Source organism: Lissotriton vulgaris, chromosome 2_1 (genome assembly GCF_964263255.1).
Source record: "Lissotriton vulgaris chromosome 2_1, aLisVul1.2, whole genome shotgun sequence".
In the NCBI taxonomy this organism is placed as follows: domain Eukaryota; kingdom Metazoa; phylum Chordata; class Amphibia; order Caudata; family Salamandridae; genus Lissotriton; species Lissotriton vulgaris.
This window is the reverse complement of record NC_141687.1, coordinates 387,884,654-387,902,076: the sequence shown is the minus strand read 5'-3', so window position 1 is coordinate 387,902,076 and position 17,423 is coordinate 387,884,654. Positions and strand designations below refer to the sequence as shown.

Here is a 17,423-nt window from a genome sequence, read left to right as displayed (position 1 = left end):
TGCAAAGACATGTCTATTAGTAGTTTAAATACACTCAGAAATTACAAGATAAATCACATTTCCACTGTCCTCAAGAGCAGGAAATATAATTTAGGGCTACTCCATGTAACAACATGCAGAATCCAATGGAACGTACTCACCTGCCCTATATCAACGCCAGGATTTATGCTGCAGCCGATGTCAATCACAATGTCTGTCCTGAGGTTCTAGCAGTAGAAGAGAAGATGGAAAAGGTGCCTTCATTTAGTCTTTGCAAATATAAAACCCTTACTGAGAACTGGAGACCTTATCAGGAAAGTCCAAAGTCATTGAATGGGAGCCAATCCATGGCAGATTTTGAGGATACTCTCACGAGATAACGTTAAATGCCCTAAATCTAAATAAGTAATTTACATTGTCAGAGGGTTTAATTAAAATCGGGCATTGACTGAACACCACAGAACCACATTGGGCAATCCTGACTGATGAAAATCATTTGCTAGCAAAGGAATTTCAATCAATGGAGTCCAATTTAGGCTTCAAAAATATGTGCTATCGATGGAGTTCAATGTAGTCTTCAAGTATGTTATAACAATGGGGGAACTGCAGATTGGATTGTGCATTTGTAGTTATTCTGAATCTAACTTTATTCAAAGTAAAAGAGTGACAACAATTAGCATAGAATAATAGCTTCAGAAGACCTGGAAAAGATATTACATGACATGAACCTGCAATGGATTAAAGCTCACACACTTTTCCTTGTACTTGAATATAGATTCAGTCAGTCTCTTGTTGTCAAAGAATTATAAAATGAGTGACTAATTGCCCCCATGTATGTACAGTGTTAATTACCAAACTGAGACTGAGTTTATCTTATGGTAAATTGGAGTGTTGTAGCACAGATATTGTCCTCCTGTCTATCAGAACCATTCTTGTGATTTGGAGTGAAACACTGACCTCACCTAGCTTGAAACTGGCTGAAACTCAATGATAAATCTTACGTCCGCATCACCAAGTCCACATTCCGGACTGGCCATTCCCCCGCTGTCCATCTACCACTGATTGATTCCCACACCCTCCATCTCAGTCAAAGACCTAAGGATCCACTGGGATGCTGCTGACCCTACTCTGGCACTCCAAATGCACTTGTTTGGTAGCGCCTGCTTCCATTACCCCTGCACCGTCCAACGTAGTCTCGCTTGGCTGATGTTCCCATGCCAAGCGACTCTCTTATTTGCTCTAACTTTACACAGATTCAGCTCCTGCTAAATAATTTATTGCAATCTTCCCAAATGTATTTTCCAAAAATGTGCATGAGTTCAAAATGCTGCAACCTGTTGGGTGACATGGATCATCTACATCATACCAGCAATGCTTGCTCTCTCCGGATTGCTAACAGTGGGAGGTATTCTAACCAAATAATTGTGCATTATTCACTAACTCACAACAAACAAGAGCCACCTTTCATTGTTGCCCACTCCCACACTACAGACCCATGCCAGAGCACATACGCTCTGTTTTACCCTACACGAGGTCACGTTCCACTCAATAGCCTTCACTGTAGCCTTTTAAAACTTGAATAAACTTTGCCTGCAAAGACGAGCAAAGTAGGGAAAATTTGTCAATCCGCAAATGCAGACAAAGTTTCCCCACTTTGCCCAAGGCAATGTTTGGCCTACTTGGCCAGTCATTCATGACAATTTCTTGCAGCATGATGTGGCAGCTATGACATCCAGGACATTCTGCAGCTGGAAACCGGTGCACATTTAGCTAGAACAGCTGTATCAGCCCAATCCCTCTCGCCTTTCCTTGCTTCTCGCTCCACAATGGAAATGTTTTCCAGCAAAAAAGGCTGCTATAGCTTCCCTTCTTGACAGGTCTTTTGCAAAGTGCTGTGTGTTTTTTCTACCACTCTTCAATGCGCACAGTGCCAACACACTTTCAGCAGGTTCCTGTCACTCCACCATTTCCTGAATGATTAAAACACAGGGTGTTTGCCGTGTTTCCAGATATGGCTCCTGACTTGATAGCAAGGATTTCAGTGAGCTAGCCATTTGTCAACCAGTGCTGAAAATAGGATGGTCTTGGCACTACAGAATGAATTATGTAATTATTAGGTAGATATATTTTTTGCTCATCTTGGCATCACAGACTCTAATACTGAGCCTATGGTCTTCCACCTACTTAAAGTGGTTAGTCTTCATTAGTCTAAAAAGTTGAGATCTCTACATATTTAGGTCAAAGCCTCCCAGACAGTGCAGCTGTCTGTTTCCAAAGACTTCTTGGGGACATTAGGAAAGTTGCCCTCAGAATGCATTCCGCGTATTGCTTACCATTGGCTTTGTGGTTTGCAACTCACATTTGCCTGCTTTCTATTTAGTGTCTTTATTTGTTTTATGCTGCCCAGTATGCCTTGTATCCCTATTGAACAGCGTAGCATGTTTACTGTATTCTACCATCAGCACTCACTTTCTGTAAACAGGCATTTACATTTTGTTCTTATCTTGACACATTTGCTGTGCATTCAAAGGCAGAGGTCAAATGTCGAAATCACTTTTCCGAGTAAGTGTGGTGTATACCTTTCTTTCTCTGACTTCAAAGCCAAAGGATTTATGTCACAATCTTGCTGGGGATTGAGGTGTGCTGGAGGAAGGCTGCAAAATGTTATTTTTTCCTAGCACACAACAAAATTTAAATGTCTGCAAATGAACTGTGCAAATATTTCAGAATATATCAGATATCGGAAAGCACTAATGAAGCACAATTTTTCGCAGTTCTGAAGTGCGCTGGACACAAATATTTGAATACCATTCAAACAAGTCAATACACTAGGTGATGCCATTTCCACACATTATTTGTGCGCTGTATAGTTTCAGCAGTAAAACTGTATGTCTGTGCAAATGTAATAGTCATTACAATTGAAAATGTGTGGTCTGTAGGTAGTGTGCTGCCACACCCTCTACTCTCCTCTGCTATGCCACTCTGCTCTATGGGATGGGGCAGTGAGATAAATAACGGTGATGGATCAAGCCTTGATCTTTGGACTGGGTAAGAGTGGTCTGCTCAATTCAGACACTCTGTTCATCACCACCCCCTTTTCTGAATCGTTTTTGGCCACTATAGGTGTGGCAGGGTATACTCAGACATGAGTCCCTTTCTCACTGCTCCATCAGGATTCAAGCAAGCCGGGCCGAAGACGGCTGAAATGCCAGAAACCGGTCCCCGGTAGCTTGTCTCCTTTCTGGTGAAGAATTGGCTTGGTAGTTTAGTCTGCCCTGTTCCCATGATGCACTGGGCCAGGGACAGACTGATTTGCCTATAGCCAGGTTCTGAGCTGGGATGGGGCAGTGAGATAAATAACGGTGATGGATCAAGCCTTGATCTTTGGACTGGGTAAGAGTGGTCTGCTCAATTCAGACACTCTGTTCATCACCACCCCCTTTTCTGAATCGTTTTTGGCCACTATAGGTGTGGCAGGGTATACTCAGACATGAGTCCCTTTCTCACTGCTCCATCAGGATTCAAGCAAGCCGGGCCGAAGACGGCTGAAATGCCAGAAACCGGTCCCCGGTAGCTTGTCTCCTTTCTGGTGAAGAATTGGCTTGGTAGTTTAGTCTGCCCTGTTCCCATGATGCACTGGGCCAGGGACAGACTGATTTGCCTATAGCCAGGTTCTGAGCTGGGATGGGGCAGTGAGATAAATAACGGTGATGGATCAAGCCTTGATCTTTGGACTGGGTAAGAGTGGTCTGCTCAATTCAGACACTCTGTTCATCACCACCCCCTTTTCTGAATCGTTTTTGGCCACTATAGGTGTGGCAGGGTATACTCAGACATGAGTCCCTTTCTCACTGCTCCATCAGGATTCAAGCAAGCCGGGCCGAAGACGGCTGAAATGCCAGAAACCGGTCCCCGGTAGCTTGTCTCCTTTCTGGTGAAGAATTGGCTTGGTAGTTTAGTCTGCCCTGTTCCCATGATGCACTGGGCCAGGGACAGACTGATTTGCCTATAGCCAGGTTCTAAGCTGGGATGGGGCAGTGAGATAAATAACGGTGATGGATCAAGCCTTGATCTTTGGACTGGGTAAGAGTGGTCTGCTCAATTCAGACACTCTGTTCATCACCACCCCCTTTTCTGAATCCTATGCCAATCCACAACACTCTACTTCACAACTTTCTACACCACTCCATGACACCCTACTCCACTCGACTCGATGCTACTCTACTCCACTCTACTCCACTTCACTCTACTCCATGCCACTCTACAACACTACTCCATTCTATGACACTCCACGGCACTCCAATCTATGCAGCATCACTCTAGGCCACTCTATGCCACTCCATGATGCTCCACTCTACTCTAAGACACTCTACTCCATCTCACTTTACTCCATTCTATGCCACTCTACTCCATTCTATGCTACTCTACTCCAAGACACTATACTCTACTCTGCGCCAAGCTATGCAACTTCACTTTAGGCCGCTCTACTCCACTCTATGCCACTCCACCATATGACACTCCACTCCACTCCACTCCACTTCACCTCACAACACTCTATGCTACTCTACGCCACTCCACGGTACAAAAGTCTATGCCACTTTACTCTATGTCACTCTACTTCCCTCAATGGTACTCTACTCTACTCTACTCTATAACACTTTACTCCACTCTACACCACTCTATGCCACTCCACTTTACACCACTCCACACTACGACACCACTCCACATTACGACACTACTTCGCGCTACTCCACACTACGGCACTCTCCTCCACTCCACTCTATTACACAACACTCTACGGCCCTCCACTCTATGCCGCTCATATCTACTCCACTCCATTACACTCTATGCTACTGTAACCACGTTCCACCACACTTTATTCTATGACATTCCTCTCTAAGCTCATCTCCATGACAATCAACTCCATGCCACTCTATTCCACTCTGTCACTCCACGATAATCTATGACCATGTCAAAATCACTCTACATCACTTTACATCACTCCACGACACTCCATACCACTCTATGCAACTCCATTACACTCTAGGACTCTCCACTCAGCGACCACAGCAACATCACTCCACGACACTTCATGCTACTATACTCCATTCCACTCTACGCCACTCCACTCTACACCACTGTACTCCACTCAATGCCACTCCACTCCAACCCATTTCACTCTCCTTTAGGTCACTAACCTTTAGCCACACTGAACTGCAGCCATGCTGGTTTACAACATGGCTAAAACACATTGGCAAAGCTCTTGCTTAGGTAAGACCTATTGGCTCTACTGATGCCTGTTATTTTTTCTTCAGTTTTAACTATTTTTATTTATTTATTTATTTATTTTTAGAGTTTTATATAGCGCGAACTTGAACCGATTAGGTTATCAGAGCGCTTTACATAGCACCAGTTCCGTTACATGTTATCAAAGCACTTTACATAGAATCAGTTACGTTACATAAGAAACACATTTCTTTTTGTTCTAGTGAATAGGGTTATCTCTTCACACGGGGGAACTTGAACCGATTAGGTTATCAGAGCGCTTTACATAGCACCAGTTCCGTTACATGTTATCAAAGCACTTTACATAGAATCAGTTACGTTACATAAGAAACACATTTCTTTTTGTTCTAGTGAATAGGGTTATCTCTTCACACGAGGGAAGGGATACACCTGGCTATACTCCAACAGTCACACAGGCGACTAGTCGTTAAAGCTATATCTCTAAACACAGGGAGGGGATACACATGGATACAATCTAAAAATCACATAGGATACTAGTCAATAGAGTTATCTTCTATCTACACAGGAGGGATATGACTGGAAATACTCTAAGGGTCAAATAGGAGTGGTGGAGAGTACAAAGGTCCACTGCAAACGCTAGTGATAAGAATCAACTACATACACATAGGAAGGGAAATGACTGGTTAAACTCTAAGAGACGCATAGGGGTGGTATATGGTGTAAGGACTTCAGCGAATACCAAAGCTTAGCATTATTGCAATAGGTCAAAGATGCAGTCACAGCATAGAGGAGGGGTGGGTGGGATGCAAGGTGTGAAGGGAAAGGCTAGAGTCCAGCGAAAACTGTCCGAAAACAGCAGCAAAGTGTCATTCAGGATGGCACGCAAGTCGAGAAGTCCAGGAGAGAAGGTGGGAGCCCAGGAGGTGCATCGCCATCTTGGACTGTGCACTGGGTTCGTCCGTGTGTGCTGGTGCCAGTATTCAGGGCGTCGCGGGGGGCTTTCGTGTGACAGTTCCCGTGGTGTGCCCCCTGCGAGGTGTGAGGGGTAACGTGTTTGGTGCGTTGGAGTATGGTACCGCCGAATACAGGGAGGGCACCGGGAACCCTTCTGCGCTGGTGCTGCGCCCCAGGCTGCTCCGCAGGGCCGTCGGCGAACAGGGCACCTCGGAGTCCATGCAGGGGTGCCCGTATATCGCTCTGTCAGTTAAGTGTGGAGGCCGATGCCAGGAGCAATTCAGGTCTCTATGGGGCCATGTTAAGGTCAGGCGCCATTTAGTGTGCCTCGTCGCAGCCGTCCGTTTAGGAGCAGCGGGGGTTCTTTAAGCAGTCCCACCCTCAGCCAAAAGTCCAATGACTCACCCGGGACACGAACCATCGGCTCCCGAGCCGCAGTCTCGGTCGTTCTAGGCAGCGCGGGTTCCGGGCACCATTTTGAGGTCAGGCAGTCTTGGAGCAGGCAATAACCCTGCTCGAGCGGCTCCCGGTGTATGTCAGTAATCCCTTCTGCCTGGGATTGAGGGAGTAGGCTCTTCACCGGCCGTCCGCTGAATGGGGATCACCGCAGGAGGCCCCGGCCCCGGAGTCAGGAGGTGAGGCGGGACCGGGACGCCATCTTAGGTCCCGGCAGCGGAGGAGCAGGGGGGTCGTTCGGTCGCCGTCCGGGCTCCAGAACAGTCCCGGAGAGCCACGCCAGAGTCAGTGTTGCTCCGAAACAGCGGTAGAAGCCGGCGGCGTCGGAAGAGTCCGCTGCGGCTGCCCCGCTACAATTCCGAGTTCAGTGGCCGGCGGGGGCCATCTTGTCCCCGCCGGCCGTCAGCCCAAACGTTTCGCCGTTTTCACAGATTGTGCCCCTCTTGGCCAGGTTTCGGGCACCTCCGCGGACTCAGCATGGTGTCCGGTGTTGGTGGGATGGGTTTGCAGCTCCGAACGGCGCTTGAAAACGGGCAAAGTGCTGGCCCGATCACAGAGCCTCAGCCAAGCACGTCTGCCTGCATCTTGGCACCCGACTCCTGGCCTTCCTTCCCCTTCTTTCTTTAATGGAACATTTTTAGGTCTTGTCTACGCAGTTCATGCACTGTGCTGCACTGCGACACATATTGTTTACAGTTCAATGGGCCTAAGACCACACACAGTATACCATTTGTTGTTTTCATTGTCACTCTTATTTCCAATCTTTTTATTGCTTAGCTCACGTAGGTTTCCTTTCCTTTCCTGTGATAGCTACTCTATGGAGCATGGACCGAGAATTTGTGTTCTTTCTCTTCTGTGTGCTTCCTTATCTTTTTGCAACGCACTAGTGATTTTTCTATTTTATAAACTTTTTGGTATTATTCCTGGACGTGTAATGTGCTTTCCTACTTTTAACACAGGAATATAGCATCCTATTTATGTTGCTTTCACCCTACCTGCTGTCTATATTGATGCTTTAGTAACTTACACCCACAAATGCACTATTGTACACCCCTCTACTCTACACCATTTCCACTCCACACCATTCCACTCTACACCACTCCTCTCTATGCCACTCCTCTCTACACCACTCCACACAATGGCACTTTATGGCACTCAACTCAACTCACTCCACTCTCCGCCATTCTACTCCACCCGACTCAACACCACTCAATCTACTTCAGCCCATTCCACTGTGTCACTCTCTATGTCGCTCTTTACCACTCTACTGTACACTACTCTACTGTATGCCACTTTACGCCATATCACTCTACTCCATGCCACTTAACTCCATGTCACTCCACTCTACTACGTGCCACCCCACTCCATTCCACTCTACTCTATGCTACTCAACTTCACATCATTCCATTCTATACCACACTACTTCTGTACAACATGGCTAAAAGACATTGGCAAAGTCAATAGCTCTCACTTTACCAATGCTCGTTTCCATTGGCTCCCAGATACTCTTCCTCCTGAAGCAGTTTTTGAGGGTTATGCAACACATTTATTTTTGTTGTAGTCTTTACTTACTCCTACATTGTATGGTTATTTTTCAATTCACTGTTTTAATACAAAGCTTTATGTACTGTATTTGATGCTCTTTAAGCATCACGATCATACCGTCAGATGAGGTGCGGTTAATATGGGATGCAAGAGACACCCTAGTGAGAAACACATATTATTTACATTTCTTCCGTGGTTCACAAGAAACCTGGGAGCATGGCAGCATATCTTCATGCATGCAGTCACAAGTCACGGCATTTCCAGAATCTGGCATTTCCATGTTCTGGCTGAAATAAGTTCTAAAGGGCATTGCTAAAATGATGGTCTTGTACTGAAACATTTAAGAAGCGTGGAGAGAGGTCCAACAAACCATTCTGCCCTTATTTTACACTGGAGGCTCCACCACTGGAGCGGATTTGTTGCAGGGAGTGATCCCCTACTGATATCCACTAGATTGACTGGGTACCCCTTCTAATCTCTCAACCACAGAGCCCATAGAGAAGCTAAATAACTAAGATAATTCCATTATTATTTGGCATCAGTGTTTAATTTGAGCTGGTGGTTGCAGGTGGGACGCAACAACACTCATTTTAGGAGACCGGTGCTTATTTTTCATCATCAGACTTTAACCCAGAACAAAAGAGAGAGCGAGAGAGAGAGAGAGAGGCAGGAAAGGGGTAAAGGAAGAGGAAAAAGATGGGAAATCTGTGACAAAGATAGAAAGGAGGGATGAAAAAGAGTTGCAACAGCGAGATAAATAGGTAGGGAGTGTCTCAAGGTGGATTAACAAGGGATGAGGTTGAATCCACGCTATTCAACACTTCAACATTCAAAAGCACCAGCCTCGGACTTCTAACCAAAACATTTGGTCCTGCACTCATTCTTCTACAGATAACTCACTGGTTTTAATAACGCGCCGTGCCATGGGATAGACTCGACCCAGCCCCAACCCAGCATGAACAGAACATGAAAAATGGGTGGCAGAAGTGAGTACTTATTCACTGAAGAAGCTCTGCAAGACTCACTGATCTGCTCTGTACCCCCAGGGCTTGTAAGTGAGCAGTAATGAGGTTAGGAGTTTGCAAAAACAGCATCTCCACGTGGCATGGCATGGCACCTCAGTAATGTGGGTTACCGGCAGCTTGCATGGAGAAATACGTGGCCAAGAAGGAGAATCTGAGCAAAACTGGAATAGAACGATCCATGTGAACCATAGAATGGAGAGTAAAGCTCCAGATGCCCCGGAGGTACCCTAAAGCAATATCACCTTACTGATATTTCATAGATTTGCAACAGATACTGTCCATCAGTAACATAAGAAGCCTGGATACCCTCTCGGGTCATTAGTGTGCTATACAAATCAATATAACATAACATCTGGTGGTCTAGAGTCAGAAGAACCAGTGTAAAGAGGAACTGTGAAGCACCATGTTAGGGAAGGAGAGCCAGTGATCACCGAGCTTTGATGGGCAAAGGAGGCAATCTTATTACAGGCAGTGTACCTGTGGAAATCTTTCAATAGTCATAGTGTGCTTATAATGTCGCCAGTTGCACTGTCAGCTCTGTTTTTTAAGAAGAGATAAAAAGCCATTTTAAATATTATTTACCTTGTGATCTCCGGTCAGACAGTCAATTTCGACCTCAGAACAAGCCACTCCAAAGACATAATACTCGCTCATGTGACCTTGCTTTTTCTCCCAGTCCATCTCTCTGCCATACCCTCTGGAAGGAAGAAACAATAGTAACTGAATAAACAAGAGCACTACCCTTGATTCAGTATAGCTTCTCTTACAGAGCCATCGGTTTGAATCTCAGCAACTGCATCTCCAGCCGAAAATCAAGCTGACATTTTACAAACTTAGTAGGTGAACAAGATTAGGACTAAACTGGTGTAAAATAAAAAGCAAAATGTTTTTAGGTGTACTTTGGATCTCAGTCAAGAGCAGACAATACTGTTAAGTACAAGAAACAATTGATGGACAGAATGCTGGGCAATGCAAACATTCACACCCATTCACACATATCCGGGTTGCTTCTGGTCCAGGAAGGACCTGGCTTGGCAGTATGGGCTGGACTGTTCTCATGAGGCACAGGGTCAAGACTGATTTGCATACGGCCAGGTCTAAACTGGGGTGGCATGGTGAGCAAAAGAATCATGGATTTAACCCAGATCTCTTGACTGGGAGTGAATGTTTTGATTTGTTCTGCATTCCGTCCATCAGCCATGTGTCTTTTGCTTCATCGCTCTAAGTGCGCTGGGTATGCCCAGACGTGGGTTCCGGGCTCACTGTACCACTGGATTCAAGCTAAACCTGGCTGAAGAGGGGTGAAACCCCGAAACCGGTTGTAGGATGCTTGTTTCCGGTCCAGGGAGGACCTGGCTTGGCAGTTCGGGCTGGACTGTTCCCATGAGGCACAGGGTCTAGACTGATTTACAGATGGCCAGGTCTAAACTGGGGTGGCATAGTGAGCAAAAGAATGATGGATTTAACCGAGATCTCTTGACTGGGGGTGAATGTTTTGATTTGTTCTGCATTCTGTCCATCAACCATGTGTCTTTTAATACTGTTAAGTACAATACGGTTACTATTTGATTATATAATTGAAATGTGAGTTTGCAAATATTTTTTTTTCTATTAGTCGTTTTACTACCTGAATTATCTGTGCCAATAATTATGTGACAGAAACGGGGAGCAGGAGAAAGTTACTTACTTGTAATAATGGTTCTCCAGCAGCAGCACCTGATTTGGATTGTGGTACTCTGCTGACCTTATATTATAATTGAATGCATGATACCAAAACAGAAGAGAGCTGCAGTTGTGACAACTTCCTCTAGGGACAAGGTGAAGTGTAAATCTTCAGACAAACCAGTTTTCAGTAAGAACAACTGTCTGGATTCCAATGATATGCTATCAGATTTTTTGTAGAAACACCTTGTGAATCTCATAATCTTGTAAAACTGTTTCAAAAAGGTAATCGAATCGTTCAGAAGGACTTGAAGAAAGTAAGGCTTTACAAATGTACCCAAAAGAGATAAAGTTAAGTCTCCCTTGAGAAGTATCAGAAGTGTGACCAGCGTAACAACACTGTAAGATTGTTTCAGTTGTTCTTCTATGTGGAGGAACAACTGAATTAGTACAACAGCACTGGGGAATCCTGTGCAGAATCAGGCTCAAAAAAGAGTCAGGAATTCCCATGAATGCAAAGAACCTGTTTCAAAGAGAGAAGACACTTCACCCTTTCTAAAAAGTCTGATTCCTACTTCCGCTTTCTCTTCATGAATAGTTTATTGTAGACCCACTAGAACATTGTTGAGGAAAGTTGGTTGGGGTCAAATCTCCAGAAAGATCATATCGTTCAATAGTCCACAAGAGTGGAATTGGCGGGTCTTCGACACGCCATTAATATATTTATGTGCAATCCTGATTCCAATGTTTAGGACTCCATTACAGTCAGACATTATGATTGGCCAAAATCACACCAATGGGTCTCCACGGTTTAACACTTGCACCAATATTGATAATCTGAGAGGTCAGCACAATACTAGGAGGAGGGTGTCAAGGAAGTCCATATCAGCTCTTTCTCTCACAGTCAATGTCAAGAGAAGGGAGAGGTTTGGCATGAGTACGTCACAGCACTGGAACTTTTAAGAAAAACAATACAGTCAAGGCAGTAGCATGATCCATGTGCTCTCAGAGGTTCCGGCACAGTTATGCCTGGATGTACTCTTCTGGTTTTCTTCTTATGTAGAAAGTAAAAAGATGACTATGCTGTTTGATTAATTTTGTCTCCTTCTTGAGAATGAGTACCTTAAGAAATGTATGCAGAGAAAGTCAACTGGAAAATCTATTGGGATTTCTTAATCTTGTAAACCCAGTTTTAAAATGTAGGCCTTTAAAAGGGCTCTGTAACATCCGCACTGCCATTGCATCCTGAGCTATCCCAATGGCCAAACAGTTCATGCACTCTTCTAGGGATAGTGACAGAGGAAGCCAATTTACCTTCACTCTATGACTTCTACTGTTGCACCCACCATGTGTTTATATGTTTCCATCCCTCCTGATGCCATGCTTCGCCCATAGGCAGCAGGATGGCAAGTCAGAGGCCACCGAAGTCATCTGCGGCGTACCCCAAGGATCCTCGCTGAGCCCAACCCTCTTCAACGTCTACATGAGCCCCCTCGCGGCCATCGCACGCCAACACAACCTGAACATCATCTCCTACGCCGACGACACCCAGCTGATCCTCTCCCTGACCAACGACCAGCCGCCGCCAGAGCCAACCTTCACGAAGGGATGAAAGAGGTAGCCGAGTGGATGTCGACCAGCCGCCTGAAGCTGAACTCGGACAAGACGGAAGTCCTCATCCTGGGATCCTCGCCCTCTGCCTGGGACGACTCCTGGTGGCCTCCCGCCCTGGGCACCGCACCCAAACCAACAGACCACGCACGCAACCTGGGCTTCATCCTGGACTCCTCCCTCTCCATGACCAAACAAGTCAACGCCGTCTCCTCGTCATGCTTCAACATCCTGCGCATGCTACGTAAGATCTTCCGGTGGATCCCCACCGAGACCAGGAAGACGGTCACCCAGGCCCTCGTCACCAGCCGACTGGACTACGGCAACACCCTCTACGCCGGAACCACCGCCAAGCTCCAGAAGAGACTCCAACGGATCCAGAACGCCTCAGCCAGACTCATCCTCGACGTCCCACGACACAGCCACATCTCCGGACACCTGAGAGACCTGCACTGGCTCCCGGACAACAAGAGAATCACCTTCCGTCTCCTCACCCACGCACACAAAGCCCTCCACGATCAAGACCCGAGCTACCTCAACAACCGCATCAACTTCTACGCTCCCAAACGACACCTCCGATCAGCCAGTCACGCCCTCGCCGCCGTCCCCCGCATCTGAAGAGCGACGACAGGAGGAAGATCCTTCTCCTACCTGGCCGCAAAGACCTGGAACTCCCTCCCAACCGACCTGCGCCTGACCCAAGACCACCTCGCCTTCAGGAAGAAGCTCAAGACCTGGCTGTTCGAGCAGTAGCAGCACCCCCCCCCCCCCTAGCGCCTTGAGACCCTCCGGGTAAGTAGAGCGCTCTATAAATGTCTATGATTGATTGATTGATTGATCTTAAGATGCTGAGAGGTGATTATCTCTGATCAGTGGGTCTCAAATCATCAAGTATTGCCTTTCTCAAAGACCGTCCTCTTCTTTCCACTGGATTTCCCTTTTAGTAGACCCTCTTCTGCAGCAGGATCTGAGATCTCTTGTCCAGAAATACACTATTTAGGTAGTGCCATGTGGGTAACATGGGAAGAAGTTCTATTGCAGGGATTTCTTGGTGCTTAAGAATAGTGGGGGCTTACACTCCACCTGGGATCTGTGACTCCTGAATTGATTCATGGAAAGGAAAAGTGCAGAAAGGTCTCCTTAGCATTGATACTAGAAATCGTGAACCTAGAATACTCAATATTGTCCCTCGATCTTCAGGGTGCCTACTTCCATTTCTACCAAAGAAATGTTCCTGCAAGTTCCTTAGTTTCGTGGTGGCTGCAGTGCACTCGCTCTTTGTGTCCTGCTGTTGAGACTTACATCTGCTTTAAGAGTGGCCACCTAGGCAGCACACTTCAGAGGGAGGGGATCTCTGTATCTCTGGTGAATGGATAGTGAAGGCAACAACTCAGTAAGGGCATTGCATCTCCAAGACACTTGCAACGATGGCATGATCTGAATTTCTCACTGAACTTTGTCAAATTCCCTTTGATACAATCGTAAAGTCTTTAATAAAGAACTGTTGTAAACAGTGTAATCAGATGAGCAAGGGCAGAACATCTTGTCCTTGATTCAGCTTTTCCAGCCACTGATTCTTTCATATCCATGACTTTGCGGTCCCTCTTCACATCTTGCATATTACTAGTACCACAGGCAATGTTGCAAATTTGACCCCTTCAGTAAAAATGGCACAGAAGTGGAATCAGTTCTGGGGAGACCCGGCAGACCTCACTTTGGTCTCCAGACATGTAGGCTTACACATTCAATAATGGGTGTGATGGAGACAAAACCTTCAAAAGTGTCTGCTGGCATGATCCTCTTTGCTGCAGAATGTCTTGGTGATGAAAGTCTCTGATATGGGAGGGGGATGCCCCTGGATGATCTAGTAATCAGTGGAACTAAGTCCTGACAGGAGAAATGGCAGCACTTAATTTTGCTGTAGTAGGGTGCGGTTTGTCTGGCTGTGTAGTCCCTTCTGTTATAGAGCTCCACATATCGCCAAGAGCACCCGTGTATCGTCAAGAATGCAGTGTGCAGAAGTGATGGACCTGGTGTTGAGCTTTAAAACAAAGAGCTTCCCTCAGTGGTCTTCTTTGAGTAGGAAAGACAGCAACGGAGCCGATTACCAGAGGAGGTGCAAGAGTGGGAATTGAACCAGGATGCTCTTCTTCAGATATGTGCTCAGTGGTGTGCTAAGGGTGTAGGCTCACAACTTACGGGGGCATTCCTGTACAAATGTGATTTCAAAAATAACTTCGGAGATTTAAAAACTATTTTTACTTTTTTTATTTGGTGCACTAGTGAGGTGACCTGACATCTAACAGCAACATCACAGAACACATCTGGTATCCATATTCCACTGTAAACTGGCTGTGGCTGCTGGCTTCAGATGTGTATCTGTATATTATAGAAATGCATCCTTTAAAAAAAAGTGGTTGCTCTCTGCTGCACTGATAGAACATTATCAATATCTGTAAAATTATGAATTCTCCTGTTTTTCTCTATTAGGTTATGAAATCCAAAATTATCAGCTCAATACATATCGCATTATACACTTCTTCAGAGGCATTAATTGAATAAAAAACAAAAAAGAAAAAATATTGACCAGATGTATTCCCATATCTAGCGAAACTGTACTCATTGGCTAACACGTTTCAGTGAATAAGAATTAGGCAAAATGAGCATGGCTGCAAGGAGAAAAAAAGGTCAAATCCAGTGCTGCCGACATCCCTAAAACCCAGCTGCATTGTTAGAAAGCATCACCAGAGCGGAAAATATACCCAAGAAACCAAACATTCGACATCGTATGACCCTCCATAAAAGGTTGGTTATGTTCCTAAATGACCATATTTGCACAAAAGGAGGGTAGCTGTCCCTTACAAGACGATGTCCGGTTGGAATGTATATGAAGTGAGGGGATCCTCCTTATTGGAAGCTGTTGCCCTCACACACCCATGTGGGTGTCATGCTTCATCATCGGGCTCAGCTCCTCATGGGGCCGACTCTGCAATGCCCCATGGGCCAGGCAAGAGGGCTCTTTAACGGACATCTTCTCTTTTAGCCGTGAATATGCATGCGGGTGTGTGGGGATATGCTAGTGTGTGTTGTGAACTACCTAAGGGGTACCGCAAGATCTTTTAATCTGGGGTTCCCCTTGGCAAGGTTATAAAGCAGGTGAGTGTGGATTGTCAGGGAAGTGTTACAAAGCATGACAATCTCTTGTGTGCTTAAGTGCTTAAAAGGTTGACCTGTTTCACGTCCGAGTGGTCCAGAAGGAATTTGTGGCCTCACTTCAGGACCAACTGAATCAAGTGTCCCTACCCTTAGTGACCTGTTCTCAGGACACCCCCGCGCCGCATGGCCACCAGCTGTGTGTGTGCCCCTTACCCATAGCCTCGCTGTGACTGTCTCCGTGCTCCCCGCCCCTACGCCGCATTTTGCGTGCTTGTGTCTCTGCCTTCTGTATTAACCTTGTTTTGGTTTTAGTTCTGTTTTTTAACTGTTTCCTTCCACGTGTGCCTATCACTGCCCTCTATTTTAACCCGGAATTGCCTTTCTGTATTCTTCCTTGTGCGTGTGTTTTTTTCGCGGCATTGCTGTTCAGCCCCCTGTGCCCACCCCGCTCCCCGCTTCCCGCCGCCGTCCATCGGCCACTCCCTCTTTCTGTTCGGTGCCCTCCCCGCTCCCGCCTCCCAGCTGCTCCTCCCTCCCTCCCACTTTGCCATATATGGCAACCGCGCGTACGCGCAGTGGGCGCGCCGATTGTGCGCCGAAGGCGCGCCAAAGGTAAGCCTGTCCGCGCCCAGCGCCAGGACCCCTGGCCCCCACCGACGCAAGACGAACTGAAGGACCTACGACGCCGCCACCCTCAATGCACTCAACACCGGCCAAAACCCCGCCTGCTGCCGAGCCGCTCCCAAACGCTTCCACGGACTCTTCACCTGCACTACCTGTAAGTTCACCTGCCTCCGAACCTGCACCGCACCGCCAAGCCAAGCACCAGCAACCTACACCTCAAGTGCATCCTGCTCAACACCCGCCCCGTCCACAGACACGCCGTCGAACTCTGGAACCTGCTCGACACAACATCACCAGACGCCGCGTTCCTCACTGAAACTTGGATGAACGCCTCCTCAGCCCCCGACATCGCCATCGCCATCCCGGATGGATACAAGATCATCAGGAGGGACCACGTCAACCAGACCGGAGTAGGAATCGCCATCGTCCACAAGAACACCATCCGCATCACGACCGACGCCGACGACACCTTCACCGCCGCCGAACACCTCCACTTCCAGATCCACACCGACCCAAAGACGACCCTCAGAGACACCCTCATCTACAGACCCCCGGGACCACGCACACAATTCAGCGAAGACATCACGGACTTCATCAGCCCACACACCCTCCCCTCCGTCGACTACATCCTCCTAGGGGACCTCAACTTCCACCTGGAGAACAACAAGGACCGCAACACCGTCGCCCTGCTGGACAACCTCGCCAACCTCGGACTCAAGCAACTGGTGAACACCCCCACCCACTACGCCGGCCACACGCTTGACCCCGTCTTCTCATCCAGCAAGCACATCACCTTCAACCACTCCACCGGACTTCACTGGACCGACCACAGCTGCGTACACTTCAGCTTCAGGAAAACCACTACCCATCACCACCCGCAACAGGTTCCCCACAGAAGCTGGAGCAAGATCACCGCCGACCAGCTCACCACCTCCCTCAGCCAGAATCCACCTGCCAGCACACTGGACCCCAACGAAGCTGCCCGCAACTTCACGCAATGGCTGACAGCCTGCGCCGACGACCTCGCACCACTGAAGAACCCTCTCAGCAAACCCAGAGGCAAGAAGGCCCCCTGGTTCACCGACGAACTCAAGGACTCCAAAAAGACCTGCCGCACCCTCGAGAAAGCCTGGCTACTCGACCGGACCACTGACAACATGTCCG

The 17,423-nt window shown here is 47.2% G+C and overlaps 1 protein-coding gene across 1 annotated transcript in view; it reads right to left on the bottom strand.

The window, feature by feature from the left end:
- The window catches only part of AOX1 (aldehyde oxidase 1), a 504,603-nt gene that overhangs the window by 11,873 nt on the left and 475,307 nt on the right, over positions 1-17,423 (bottom strand). Inside the window, exons 31-32 of the mRNA XM_086955224.1 lie at positions 9,789-9,903; positions 141-206 (exon numbers count right to left, since the gene is read on the bottom strand). Of these exons, the coding sequence (XP_086811350.1) occupies positions 141-206; positions 9,789-9,903 (181 nt within the window). The remainder of the gene's footprint in view (positions 1-140; positions 207-9,788; positions 9,904-17,423) is intronic.